Source organism: Passer montanus, unplaced genomic scaffold (assembly GCF_014805655.1).
Source record: "Passer montanus isolate IOZ18808 unplaced genomic scaffold, ASM1480565v1 scaffold58, whole genome shotgun sequence".
NCBI lineage: Eukaryota > Metazoa > Chordata > Aves > Passeriformes > Passeridae > Passer > Passer montanus.
The window spans coordinates 4,636,162-4,650,702 of record NW_024370816.1 but is presented as its reverse complement, the minus strand read 5'-3'; the positions used below and the strand labels follow the sequence as shown (position 1 = coordinate 4,650,702).

The 14,541-nt window shown below is 41.6% G+C and overlaps 1 protein-coding gene across 1 annotated transcript in view; it reads right to left on the bottom strand.

Moving 5' to 3' along the window:
• Positions 1–14,541, bottom strand: part of HMCN1 (hemicentin 1) — a 165,713-nt gene that overhangs the window by 113,143 nt on the left and 38,029 nt on the right. The window contains exons 5-9 of the mRNA XM_039726386.1: positions 9,174–9,345; positions 7,924–8,030; positions 4,777–4,897; positions 4,026–4,289; positions 3,624–3,768 (exon numbers count right to left, since the gene is read on the bottom strand). Coding sequence (XP_039582320.1) covers positions 3,624–3,768; positions 4,026–4,289; positions 4,777–4,897; positions 7,924–8,030; positions 9,174–9,345 — 809 coding nt within the window. The remainder of the gene's footprint in view (positions 1–3,623; positions 3,769–4,025; positions 4,290–4,776; positions 4,898–7,923; positions 8,031–9,173; positions 9,346–14,541) is intronic.

The window sequence follows — 14,541 nt, the reverse complement described above, 5'->3', positions numbered from 1 at the left end:
GCTTGGTTTCTTGACTGCAGACACAGGAGAGTTTCACAATCATTAAAAGGTAAAGACAGACCCTCTGATGAATCAAACTGGATGTCACTTTATGGACTGTATTTTCTCCTAAGATTTTGCAGAATGTCCCACTTGCATACCAAAAAATAAACCTTTAGCAAGTCAGCATTGTCACACAAGACCCAAAGCCAGTGTATTTGCTGTCATTCACTCAGCTGCTTGTGTTGTATTTACCACCTGAGAAGACACATTCCTTGTAGCCAGCAAGTATCTGTGCAGCGCCAGTGTGTGTTACCAAAGGCAACAAGGTCTCATCCTCCCACCTGAGCTTCCCAAACTCACAGGTACAGCAATCCAGAGAACCACTGCAGGTGTTCTCTAGATCCTGGCAAAGCCAAGGCTGCTGGGCAGTAACACCACGCTGGTATCACACACAATGTGAAAGCAAGAAGGGAATAAAATTGTAGCTATGTAGACTGCTTACATGTGCTTCAAAACAAACATTCTCCGTTTCTCATAATACAAAACCACATTTTATAAACTTCTGGTGCTACAGACACACAGAGGACAACATAAATGAGCAAACCAGTGGTTCTGCAGTATCCCAGTGCTCCCCATGGCCTGTTGCTATGGCACATAAACAAAACTGATAAGCACCAAAATATCTGTGAGAGCTTTGGCAAGTCATTGCCACATTACAGGAAAACACTACATTAATGACCCCTTTGTTTGTCTGAATAGATTGATTTATCAGCCCTTAAAGGATACAGAAGGAACAAGAGACTTGGAATATGCATGGAAGGTCAATGCTGTAGCACCATGAGACAGACAATCCAACCACACCACAAATGAAAACAGTGTATGGTGACCTTAAATGGCTTTCTACTTGTTCCCTCTTACTTCATACTTACTCTAGATAACCTAATATATCATACTTCAAATCTATGACATTTCCCAGTGCAATGCTGGCACATGGACGTGGCAGCAATTGCCAGCACTAAAGAATAAGGTGGTGTTTCTTCCAAATAACGAGTGAGAAACTCCTTTATTTCATGGAAAGTATGTTAAAAGTGAGGTTAGGCAATCTTGTTCTGCTTCCTTCCTGACTTGTGCTACATGCCAGATGTCAAATGTGGAAGCCTAGAGAACAGAAGCACAAAGGGAAATGTGCCCAGGGGCATGGAACAGCTTGGCAAAACAAAGACCTGTGGTGGAATATTAAAGAAAAATTTAGAAATCAAACCAACACTGGCAGCTAGGACTAACACACAGCTCAGGGCATCTGCTCCACACATGGGCACTGGGTGACGAGCTGTAACTGCACACAAATCACAGCATATGTCATGGGATAATTCAGCACCTTCCAGCACCACTGTCATCTACCAAATTCACTTTACTGTACATGCTATCTGCTGACTGGGCTGTTTGTGTGGGCAGCTGTGCAACTACAAACACAAACTCCACAGCCCAGATGACTCCCTGGTTCTCAGTCATGCAGAGAGCACAGTGGTGCTTGGGTTGTATCAGACCTCATCTCCTGGACACCCCCACCACACTGCTCCAGACCCAGCTGGGAGCTCACCAGCAGAAGGCTATGGCTCACAGGCAGAAACGAAACCTAAAATTTTACTTCCTAGCACATGGTTTGGAGGGATATATTCTTACTAGACTTGAATAGCAATCACAAATAACAGTTGATTATCAGTACATTTTTAAATTATCATGCTTATTCTTTTGATCAACTACATGAATTGCCTTTCTTGTCAGAATTTAACATCTTATTTGCAGGATTGGTGGGATCTGCTATTTATAATACAGAATGGATTGTAACACTTTAGTGCTCAGTTCCCACTGACCAATGGAATGAGGTGCTCAACTACTGCTCTTGACCTCCTTTCCCAGGCTGGTAAAAAATGCACTGGGATATTAAGAAAAACCCAAATTTTCTCACTATACTACCACAGGATGTAGAAATATAGAAAGACAAAGCTGTTAGAAATGTTTGCCAAGTGGTTTTTCCTAACATATATTACTCATTTAAAATAAGGAATTATTACTGCAGCTGACAGTACCTCTAGAACCAAAGTAAAAAAAAAAATTCACATTTCAAAGTCTGTTCTCCTCACAAACCCTGAGCCTGCAGTATTCTAAGGGTACTTTAAAAAAATTCACATTTCAAAGTCTGTTCTCACAAACCCTGAGCCTGCAGTCATTCTAAGGGTATTTTCACATAGACAACTGTCACAATAGAAATACAATATTCAAGTCATAAATCATGTAGGTTTTCAAATAAATATTAAAACAGTTGAGTGAAGACATCTCGACACCAAAACAAAACTCATTCAACACAGAGGAATACTACAGTTCAAATCTGCACTAAACTACTAAGCTGGACAAACCCTGCCTGGAACTTCACTAAAAATAAGAGGCAAACAAGCCAAGCTGAATTAGATCCTATTTAACTGTGACCAACAATATTTGGCTTGAGATATGTTTTGTTAAATTAACTTGGATGATGTGTTCATTCATCTGCTCTGCAACAGAAAAAAGAAGAACGCAGCCGAGTCAGCGGTGCTGGATGCGCGAATAACGAGGAGAAGCGTGGGGTTTGATACCTAAGGAATGGAAAACATTACACAGCAGCCCAAGTACGTGCTGTGCAGGGGCTGACTATGTGTCAGTGGCACCTCATTAAAACCCAAACCACAGCAAGCTGCAGCATTTCCCACTGCCAGCAGTGCACATGGGAGCTGCAGGATGGGTTTACTTGGGTACGCTGTACCTGCTGGGGAACGCAGAGTTTAGTCTTCAGTGTGCTCCTGAGGTGCTCTGGGCTGTGCTGGAGGCCACTGGCACTGTTTGCTAGGGCACCCTTTTGGTTTTAATAAACAGAATTAAAAGGGGCACTTTATGAGTATTTTAACTAATTAACCTTTTTTTATTATTCTCTCACCCTACAGAGAAAGGGCACACAATTCTTTGTCTATACAGAAATCTGAAGAGCCTTTTGGTATATCTGACATAAATTTTGCTATTTTGAGAGATTTTCTGAAGATTAAGGTTTCTAGGGCAGGTGATAGGACATACTTCTAGAGCATCCATGAAAGGCATTAAAAATCAAACAAATTAATGTATGCCCAGTCATCTACATATCACTGGGGCCAGAGTGAGGGGTGTGTTTAATAAACAAAGCTAGTTACCAGTTTTGCATAACATTTAAAAATATACATTAAAACCATTTTAGACCCAGTTTATTCTCATTCTAACTTCAGAACACACATCTGAGGAGAATTTAGGCCAGAATCTTACAAATCCCATCATATGTACAGAGTGTACACCCTCCTCTGTACATCATATCTAGATATATCTCTCTATATATAAATTTTATCAATATCTCTTCATATGTACAGAGTGTACACCCTCCTCTGTACATCATATCTAGATATATCTATATATAAATTTTATCAATATCTCCATAAAATACAGCTTTCCTGATAAAGAGCACCAAAAATAATAGACTTGAAGTAGCAGGATGTAGACAGTACATAGCAGTAAATAATAACAGAAATCATAAGCTATAAATAGGAAATGAAGCAGCATTGTGAAGAAAGGTCACTACTTACTTGAAGAACTGATCCACTCCCAGTTTTACTCCATTTTTAGTAAAACGCTGAGTAAAAGGTATAAGGCTATCAACGTGGCAAGGAACAGAGCCTGGCTGTAAATAATATCCTGGAGTCTTCATGGGCATTGTAACTTTAGGGGCATCTGAAGAAAGAAAACATTCCCCACAAAGTATATTAACAGCTACTAACACACATCATATCCTTTCCTTTTATTAAAAGGAAGCTCAATTTCTGATAAAGCTCCACTATTTAGGTACTGACCATCATGAACTAGAGACAGAATTTTGGAAGGAAACAGCACAGAAATTATTTGCATAAGCTATAAAAGCATACAAGACCTCAATTTCAACTGACTCAGATGAGACAAATGAACAGTCAATTGAAGTTGAAGTCACTTACCAGGAATAATACTAGAAAACAAAACACTTGAAATTCTCTGAAAAAGATAACCATCCTTGTCATAGCCCGTTATTTTAACAAAAAAAGCTTCATCTGGTGGAATGAAGTCAGAAATATTCCATATTCCATAGGGTTTTCTGTCAGGATAGTATTTCACAGGCAAGGTCTTAAGGAGTTCCCCTGTAATACTCAGAAGTTCCAGTCGGTCTACTCTAGCTGGAAGCATGATCCCTGTGGTATTCAGCAGCATGAAGGTAGGAATCCCTAGAAAAACAGAAACACACAATTTTAAGTGCTAAAGAAAACAGATAATTAAAACTTGAAAGATTAAATTCCATCTGCATGGCTCACTACCCCATGAATGCAGCATTCAGCTCCAGCCCTTACCTACTGAGTAGGGAAAGACTAAATTGTGCTCAGCTGAGCTCTGCTTATTAGCCATGAGGAGACCCAGCTGGGGAAAGTTTAAATTACTGATTTCCAACAGGTGTTTCTGAAAAAAGCAGCTTCTTTATTAACTCCTCACCATGCCTCTATTTCAAAGCCTTTTGCTGAAGCTCCAAAAATAACAGAAACAGCACTGCAATTTTGTGGTATAGTTAAGAATATCTGCATTTATGTCACGCAGATACAAAGCCCCTTCCAGGAACCAGCCCAGAGCATCCCCAGAGTAATCACAAAGCTCATCATAGAGCTGTACTCGATTTTGGGGGCCTGAAGCTATTTAACATGGACTGAAGTGGAAACAAACCTTGCACTGGCCTGCTGGATGTTTTTTTGAAGTCCAAGGTGGGCTTCCTGGAGAAGCCAGCCCGGAAGTCGATGGTGCTGAGCCCCGTGATGCGCACGGAGTGCCTCCCGCTGCTCGAGGTCTGCAAACAGGCAGCACATGGAATCAGCACTGCAGGCACTGCACAGAGCTGAGCCAGCCCTGAGCTCAGGCACTGACTGCAGCGTGGCTAACAGCAGCACAGACAGGAGCCTCATGGCCAAGGTGGTAAGGAAAAGCATCTTGAATAAAGCTTTGCTTTCACATCCAGGCTCTACAGTTGTGGTGTCAGCAAAGAGAGACAGTTTGTCTTGGAAGTAAACCATACCAACAACACCACAACTCCCTGCCAGGTGCTAGCACCTGCAATGGCAGTGGTCTGGGAGTTAGGACCTGACCATTAGAAACTCTACTAGAAAATGGTGAGTGAATCAGAACTCAACAGAAAAAAATCTATGCATTAAAGGTGCTTCTCTTCCCCAGACAAGGGGAAACAGAGGGTGCACAGGTACCTCTCCCCTCTGGTCTGTGCACTTGTACCCTCACCTTGTCATTCTGTTTCAACCAGTAAAAAACAAATCAGAACAGCCCCCAACCATCCATCACCCTTGAACAGCCTGAGCTTCATGTTCTGAAGAGTACAGCTGATTTGATACACCTATTTCAACTTAAATCTAAGTAATTATAAGTTAATTCCTATGATTCTATGCAGAGAAAGAAAGGTCTAGTGCTGCATGCCAAAGGTGCACAGGAACCCATGGCTTTTCCTCCTCACCTACTTCTACACCCTTCAGGTGTCTGGAAGCTTCCATTGAGCTTTCCCTGGAGTTTTACCCGATCCATTCTCAAATTCCTGCAGCTCTCTGGGAGAGGTTACTCCAGAGTACTCCCTCTACCACAACTGCTTGTGAATTTCAAATTAAACAGTTGTTTCCTCTAACTAACAGCCTTTGGACAGGCATTAGAAACCATGACAAATCAATGTCTATTTGATTAAAACAACATATTTCCTTCTATTTAGTTAGCCTTTCACCTCAGAAATAGCACCACTAAAGCCTTTTTTATGTAAGCCAGCTGTTAACAATATAAAGAAATATTTAATTGTGCCAAACAACTCAAGGTATCAAGCGTTAATTGCCAGTTAAAATTTCATGAGATAAACTCAGTGATAAAGTTCTGTTTTTATAGCTTGGTGCATCTGTATAAGGAGTTTATGGTGTGAATAAAATTTTCACAAAGCTTAAGTCTTAAAATCTTTGTGTAAATAAACCAAGCCAGTGACTAAAGCCAAGTAAACAATCCACAGAAAAATATACTGGGAAATAATTTCTCTTTATGAATTACTCAGACCTTTGGATATTTGCAACTTTTAAGGCCGGAATAACCTTATTAAATTTCACCATTTCCTAATAACAATAAACACATCTCTCACTGTCATGTTTCAGAGCTGGAGGTGTTTAGGCAAACACTAGGAATTAGTTTATCCCACAGGACTCCTTTCCAATTAATATTTTTAGGTCTCTTCTCATTATTTGTAGTTGAATATGGATTACAGAGACTGTGCATTAGTGTTTCCCCTCCTAGGCTGGATGAGTATAATCAGAAGAGCAAATACATATTTGTGAAAGATGCTTTCCTGTCTTGCAAACAATATCAAGAAATTGCCCAAAATACAGGTATCTATGAAGAAAAGCATGACCTGGCTTGCTCATAAAATTTAGATTTAAATATTTCAACTACATATTCGAGAGATTTTCTTCATTTCTTTTTTAACCCAAAATACATCAATTTGAATGTTTTAGCCATGCTTTCCATAGAGCTGGAAACAGCATTATGCTGAACATAGAAAAAAACACCCAAAAAACCTCACAACACCCAAAAAACTTGCAGCCCCTGCCTGCAGGAGCAGCCTGATGGCTTGCCAGGGCTGCTGTCCTGCTGCCAGGAGTGCATGCCACCAGTGGCAGCCTGGGCTCGAGGGGAATGTTGGCTCTGCAGGTGTCCCACCCCGAGGCCAGGACTCCTTCCCAGCAGCCAGCACTTGGGTGCTGGCACACACCAGAGGCTCAGCTCACATCACACAGCCAGGAGCACACAGGGCTCTTCCTGCACTGTCCCTCTGGGCTGCAGAGCACTGGATATTTGTGCACTGATCCCTCACCCTAGAAGCCTTCGACAAGTGACAGAAGCGAATCCTAAAGCACTGACTTGTAGGAAAAGGTCTCAAGACCCAATGTGGATCGTGTTACCATGTCTAGCAGGACCCAAACCTTTTTCTTTTTCATTTTTAAGACCCCATCAGGTTGTCCCTACTGGTTTTTAGCACTCTTGGTTGTAGAACCATGGAATTGGAAGGGACCTTAAAAGGTCACCCAGTGCCATCCCATTCCATGGCCAGGGACACCTTCCACTATGCCAGGTTGCTCCAAGCCCTGTCCAGCCTGGCTGTGGACACTGTCAGGGATGCAGGAGTAGCCACAGCTTCTCTGGGCACCCTGTGCCAGGGCCTGCCCACCCTCACAGGGAACAATTCCTTCCCAATATCCCATCCAGCCCTCCCCTCTGGCAGTTTAAAACCTTTCCCTCTTGTCCCATATATGTGCCCATATAAAAAGTCCCTGTCCCTCATTTGATAAGCCCCCAGTCCTAGACAGACATTCAAACAATTCTCCCCAGAGCTGCTGAGCTCAACATGCTTTTGTAGCTGCAGTTCTGCAGCAGGATCAACAGCTTCCCCAGGGCTGTGTGTGAATTAATGATCCTTTTCAAAGCACCTCTGTGCTTAGGGCAGGGACAATGCACAGCAGGATCCATTCAGCACTGCCTATAAAGTGCCTCACCCGGGTGCCTTCCCCTCCAAAAATGACTATAGAGTATTTACACTGCTACAATGGAATAGTTCAGTCAGAAAGATCTACACCAGTAGGATTGTTTCCACATCTATTTAGGAAAGCTGGGATCATGCAGCTTTACCTACATAAAGAGGTATACAACAATATTAAATACAAGATCACAGGACATTCACTGTAACACAGACTCAGCTGTGAGTATCTATGATAAATAACATAGCAAATACAACCCATTTATATGCTACAGGACAATGATACAGAAGTTCTGCAATAACTTTACCTTAATTGTCCATGTTCCAGGCTCTGGATCTTTGACATTTACGACCTTTGCAGAGTTGTGGATATTTAGCAATTCATTCAGTCCTGATCCCTTACTGAGCTGCTTGCCTGAAAAAACAGAAACAGGAGGTAAATACATGATGGAGTAAACACAGTAATGCTTTTAAAAAACAGAGAGTAAATACAATATTGTTTCGTACCAATGTGTTTCTGATACTTACTCACTACTTAGCAGTCAATGACATTTACAACAGTCAACATTTCCTATAATTCTCTGATAGAATACTGAAAACGTTCATTTATATGTGAGTGATTGTGCAGGAATTGGCTCTCTAGAGAGGGACTTTGCTCCCTAAAGGCTGACCCTGAAGAATCATCAGCCCTAAAACTCATCTGGTTCTTTCACAGCACTAAAGGGAAAGAAGAAGTGGAGACTGGGATGTCCCAGTGCCCATTTTCAAAACCTACTAGATTTGCCTTGGATAATTTCAGTGAAACTCTGTGGATTTAGATGCATGGAGCTGATCGATGAAAAAGTTCAAAAAGAGGTGGGGTCACAGCTTCAGGGAAGCCTTCCACTTGCACCCAGGACTGTGTGTTGTCATGGCTTGAACACAGACATTGAGCCAATCTCTTTCCTGTAAACAAGAATGCCTCAGTGCAGGACAGACCAGACCACATTGCAGGGATCCCATCCTGGGCATAAAATATTTCCCAGCTACTCAAGCAATATCCTTAGGCAAAAGTCATTCAGAGTATACAAAATATGATCTGAATTTATTTCTGGAGTGCTGTTCCAAGTTCCTAGGGCATCAACTTAATAATAAACAGATCTGTTCAAAATAGCTTCAATTACAAATTAGCTCCAAGTATGTCACTGCATTCCCCATCACACACTGCTCAGCTGGAGATGGGCAGGGGAGACAGGTTTGGTTCTGAATGTTCTCTGTTCAAAAAAGCCAGACCATGGCTGAACTTTCCTCACATAAAACCCAACCATCATGTACAACCCTTAAATGATGGTTCAGGGAATACAAAAACAGATGAAAGGCAAAGTGTCTAGCAATCTGGAATGCAAGGAAAAATTGTAACAAAGCAAATGGAACTGAGATGAAGTGAACAGAATAAGGAAGTTTTCCAGTTTCCTCCAAGTGAAATAAAACACATGGAACATGGCAAAAAAAATAAAATATCAGAATATAAAATACTCCCTTTTTTCACTATCACAAAAGAAAGTATGAAGTATTTCACCTAGAGGATTATGAATCTCCATCGCTGGCGAAGGACCGCTCAAGGACACTGTAACTTCCTTCAGGCTGGGATCAAAAGGGATCTGCCAAGTATTTACGGCCATGGACAGATGGTCTGTAGACAAGAGATGCACTTTGGAGGCTTGAACTGCTTCTTCAACCCACTTTAACACCTAGAAGATAAAAGAATAGTTGTTACTATACTATCAGCAATACTAGCTGCTGAAATATTTTCTGCTGAAATGCCCCTCTCTACTGTCTTCTAGAGATTCCATATTAATTTATTTTTTTAAATGTGAATATTTAAAGGAAACGCAACTTTAATAGAAGATACTAGCAAAGCCATGGTCAGCATGGTGTTTAAAGGAGTACACTAGCACACCTAGATACATCTCTACACAACAACCACAGGTAAATTTTAAAAGGAATTAGGGATACAAACCTGTGGGCATTTCTGCTCATCAATTATTAGTTGCATGAAGCAACAAGGAAAATTTTCTCATGCAGATGTACTGAGTAATCGCTATCTCTGCACTTTTCCAGTTTTTTTTTTCCCCTAAAACACCTAATACAAATTACTGTTAGGCACAGCATAGAGGTGGGACTGGAGGGGAACATGGTTTTGGAAAGTATGTCCCTGCAGGGCACAGAGGCTCCCACACCAGTGATGGGACAGCAGCCCAGTGGGAGAGCCCACAGTGAAGGAAAGGAAGGGTGTGAGGAAGAAGAGAAGCCACGAGAAACCCATATGTACTGACCACAACCCCATTCCTGATGGCAGTGGGGAAGGGAGAAGGAATTAGGGGAGAAGCTGAGTTGGGCAAGTGGAGGCAAAGGTGTTCCTACCTGTCTTTGCTTCCCACCTCCTGAAGGAATAATTGAATATCTATTTTAATTGGCAACAAATTAATTTTCCTTAAGTCAACTTTGTCTTGCCCTCAACAACAACTGGTGACTTCTCTGTCATATCTCAACCCACAAGCTTCCTCAACCCATTCCTCCTCTGCAAGGGATGAGTGAGTGGCTGAGAGGGAGCCTGACAATCAGCCAAGGGAAACCCACCACAACCAACCCAACCTTCCCAGAAACACACCTGGTTTGTCAAACTATACGATTTTGCATCACTTTTGTACATCACAGAGCTGCAGCCTATTTTTTAAATCCCACTGAAGTAATATTGGGTTTGTGTAATAAGGAGAATGCGACTCACAGTAATACTGAACCGTGGTTTCAAGCTGCAGTTGACCATGGTGGCATTGAGAGACATCTTGTAAAGGAGAGCTGTCTTGTTTATGTCAGTTCAAGACTTGGAAACGAGCAAGAAACTAACCTGATATGTTACCCCTCAGTACTGGGGGTCTCCAGGGCAAATCCTTCAACCTAGGACCCAATTCAACACATTTCCCAGAAGAATCTCACACCCCTGGCTAACTGTGCATTACTTGCCTACTTTGTTGTTTATAAAATGGAAATATGCCCTAGGTTTGTGTGAGAGATGACTTTGTGATAGAAACTAGATTCCAGCCTCCTATAGAAGTGTACTTGTTTTCATATGTTACAGTATGAATGCCCAGCAACCTTTGTGCAAAGATGAAATAAGTTTGAATAAGTGAAGGGTGTAATTGAAAACACATTTGAAATGGTGGGGGCAGGTTTTCATCAATGATTCCTCCCCCTCTACTCTTCGGAATGTCCCACCTGAGCCGTGCTGAGGGTGAGACAGCACTGACCAGGTGTGAGCAGGTGTCCCCTCACCAAGGGTGTGCACAAGCGAGATGTTTGGGCATGACTGCAAAACAACATACCCAAAAAATCACAGTAAAACTGCCTGTGCTGCTCAAAGCCCTGCAGTAACGTGGCCCAAGAGAGAACTGGGGTTTGTGCAACAGCTGGTGACACCAGCTAGGGAGCAACTTGTGTTTGCTTTAGGCAAGCCTGGAACAGGAATCACAAGGCTTCAAAAAGATCCAACTCATTTAAGTTCTACTTTAGAAATTATACATCTGGGCCCAAAAATGCTTCCAAAAAAATTTCAGTGTTCTACTCCCAGTGAGATGAACACGACACTTTTTTGTATGAGGTATATGGAAAAGTTCCCATTTAATTCCAGGATCTCACCTCCACAGGTAAGTTTTTCAAAGGACTGTAAAATTCAATGAACCCACACGAACTTAGTTTCTGAGAGTTTTGGAAGATCAAAACTGAAAATGGAAGGCAACAGAACAACCCAGCTGTCTGCAGTCTGGCAGCAGCTTGCTTGTGTAAGTTCAATAGGCAATTCTGGGAGATCCATTTCCCAACCCTGTCATTCCAAAGAGCTTTGCAATAATGCTGTAACACTGATTTAGAAGTAGGTTTTTTCTCCTTTGGGACCTTCACAGAAAGCCCCCAAAACAACAGCAGCTTTTGTTGTTCTGCCAAAATGTGACGTGATGAATTTTATTAGAGGGGGAAGGGCAAATAGAGCAATGATTTATAACTTTTCCCCAGAAAATTTGCTCTTGCAACCTGCCCTGCTGTCAGGTCATTTCTTGGAATGCATACTGAAACCTGGAAAATCTGTGGAGCATGGCCTCTATTCCCATTTGTTTATTCTGGGACTCAAGAATATTTCTCAAGCAGTCAAAGCAACGGGATTTCAGGTTAACTGTTTCATTGCTCAAGTAAATTTAGGTTCATACTTACACCCAAAGAGGAAAAATATTCTAATAATGTTTTTAAATGCACTTAAAAAAATATAACTGAGACAGTGGACAAGAAAACAATACTGTAAAAGTAAAACATAAATTATATATATAACATGTATGAAAACCACACCACTGAAAAGTTTCAGTGTTGGATCTCAAGCTCTTCAAAGTTAGGAACCACAAGAACTAAGCCTGTCTGCTTTCAACTGCCTTTCAAAAGCCCTTCTGCAGTTGCTTTATGACAAAAAGCCTTAGGTACATGATCATGGTTTATTTTTTCCAGAGACTCCAAATTCCATAGAAAACAGAGAAAGACCAGCTGCAACTATTTGTTTTTCCTTTCTTTGTTTGGCATTCACTGTACATTATGAATCTTCAGAATAGAAAGAAGTATTCAGCTGCTTCTCCCGTGAAACCTCATTTTTCTATGAAAATGGATAATGCCTGTTTGAGACCAGGGAGAAGAAAAGGCAACAAACGGAGGTATGCAAGAAAACTTCATTCTATACTGTAATTTTGAACTTTTGACTTTGTCACCTGCATTGTATTCTTGAAAAGCAGTGGAGGGGTCTTTTAGACCTTTAACTGAGTGAAACAAGATTTCAAATTGCTTCCTCTGCAGCACTATCCAAACACACACTGGTCATACACAGCAGGGACCCCTAACACCAACGCCAGCTGTGTTGGTGTAACCCTTGTGTTGCCATCCCCTGGGAGGAGTAAGAGCCAGCAGAAATCGGATGTTCTCCAGTGGGTTTAGGGACCTCTATTTACAGCACTCATGAGTGAACATGACACAACCAGACCCCATTCCTTGTGATCTTACAGATTATACCTTCCCCACAACAACAACCCCTTTTGCACCATCCTTTCTAAATGTTCTGTCACCCGTCTTGTCTTCAGTCCCCCCTCAATCTCATCTCATCCACAGCATCCCTTTCATTCACAGGCTTCTCATCCAATTCCAACTCTCTTGTTTTTCCCATACAGGTTTATCCAGCTTTCAAGTCATTCAACAACATCCCCTTCTTCCATCAAAGTCCAAGCTGTGCCCCCATGTCATTCTCAGTTCTCCTCCCATCAATGTTCTGTATATGCAAGATCCATTTCTACTTATTTTAAAAATCAGGAAGAAAGATGTATTTTTAGGCAGTCTAAGGACAGGAATTTTTCCCTTCTAACAGAAAGGTTAGAAGTAAGAAAAAACAAGTGCTTCAACACTAAAAGAAATGGAAAAAGACCTCTCACGAGCTCAGTCCTTGTGAATTTCCAGCTCTATCCATACTGATCAATCCCATTCATCAGACATAGGAATGACTCATCTTTGCCACAAGCAATCAAAACGACCTGGAGGCATGACCTGAACTGCCAATGACTAATAAATCTCCACTATTTTCCACAGCACCATATTCACACTCTGCTGATCATCACAGTTCATCTCAACACCCCCTCTGGCATCAGTACAAACCTCTGGGCATCACAACCATTTACAGGAATTTCCTTACAGAAGGATAATTAGGTGTGGTGGAATGTAACTTCAGTTCAAGTCAAAATTAGTACCTTTTGGAAACTGGACACAGTTATGAAAATAGAGAATCTGCTCCTAACAGGGAATTTAACCCATGCTTGATGAATATTCTCAATGCCATGACAACAGAACCTGAGGGAAGGCCTGGAGCTGTGTCAGGGAGGGTGAGGCTGGAGATCAGGAAAAGGTTCTTCCCCAGAGGGTGCTGGGCACTGCCCAGGCTCCCCAGGGAATGGGCACAGCCCCAAGGCTGCCAGAGCTCCAGGAGAGTTTGGACAACGCTCCCAGGGATGTACGGGGTGGGATTGCTGGGGTGTCTGGGAAGGGACAGGGGTGGGACTCAATCCTTGCAGATTCTAAGATCCTCTCCAGCTCAGGATATTCTGTGATTAATTTAAATTTCAAACAATTATTGTAAATTAAGCCCTGAGTCTACAGAAGCAACCAGAGAAATGTCACCTAAAGAAACACTTTTCAAAACCAGGACTTCAATGCTTTGATAAAGCACTTTGATAAAGGCTTTCCAAGACACTGGGGACAACATTTCGGAATATTATGATCCTATAATGGTTTCTGTTGGAAGGGACATTAAAGTTAGATGAAGAATATTTATCTAACTAGATAAATATTCTCATTTATCTAATGCACAGAAATCACAGTGAGTTTGTAAAAATAGGACTTTCATCCCAGGCTCTTAGATGAGCTACTTTCAGCAGGTAAGTTGAGGTACATACGTATTTCATGCTTTGCTGGACTGAACCCAACACAACTTTATCAATCACTAATAATTTTGCCCAAGTCAACTGTAGTATTTGAAATCAGAACATGTTTTTCAGAAGTAAAAAAAAAAAGCACTAAGTTTTCATAGTCTTCTCAGCACACAAGCATTGGATGTGTATCAAGTACTGTTTTGCTGTGTTTCCTTGTATCTAGCTTAGAATATTGCTTCATTCTGCACTTAATGCTCAAAGGGCAAGAACAAGAGGAATGGTTTGAAACTTTCTATACTAAAAATAGCTTTGTTTGAGTTTTTGGGGGGTAGAAGAATCAAAATGTTTTAACAAAACAAGTCGTTGGTTTGGCAGGGTACTCGGCAGAGACTTTGTAGCTATTCCCTAATCCCCAGTCCAGCACTGGCTGTCTCTAGGCCCACA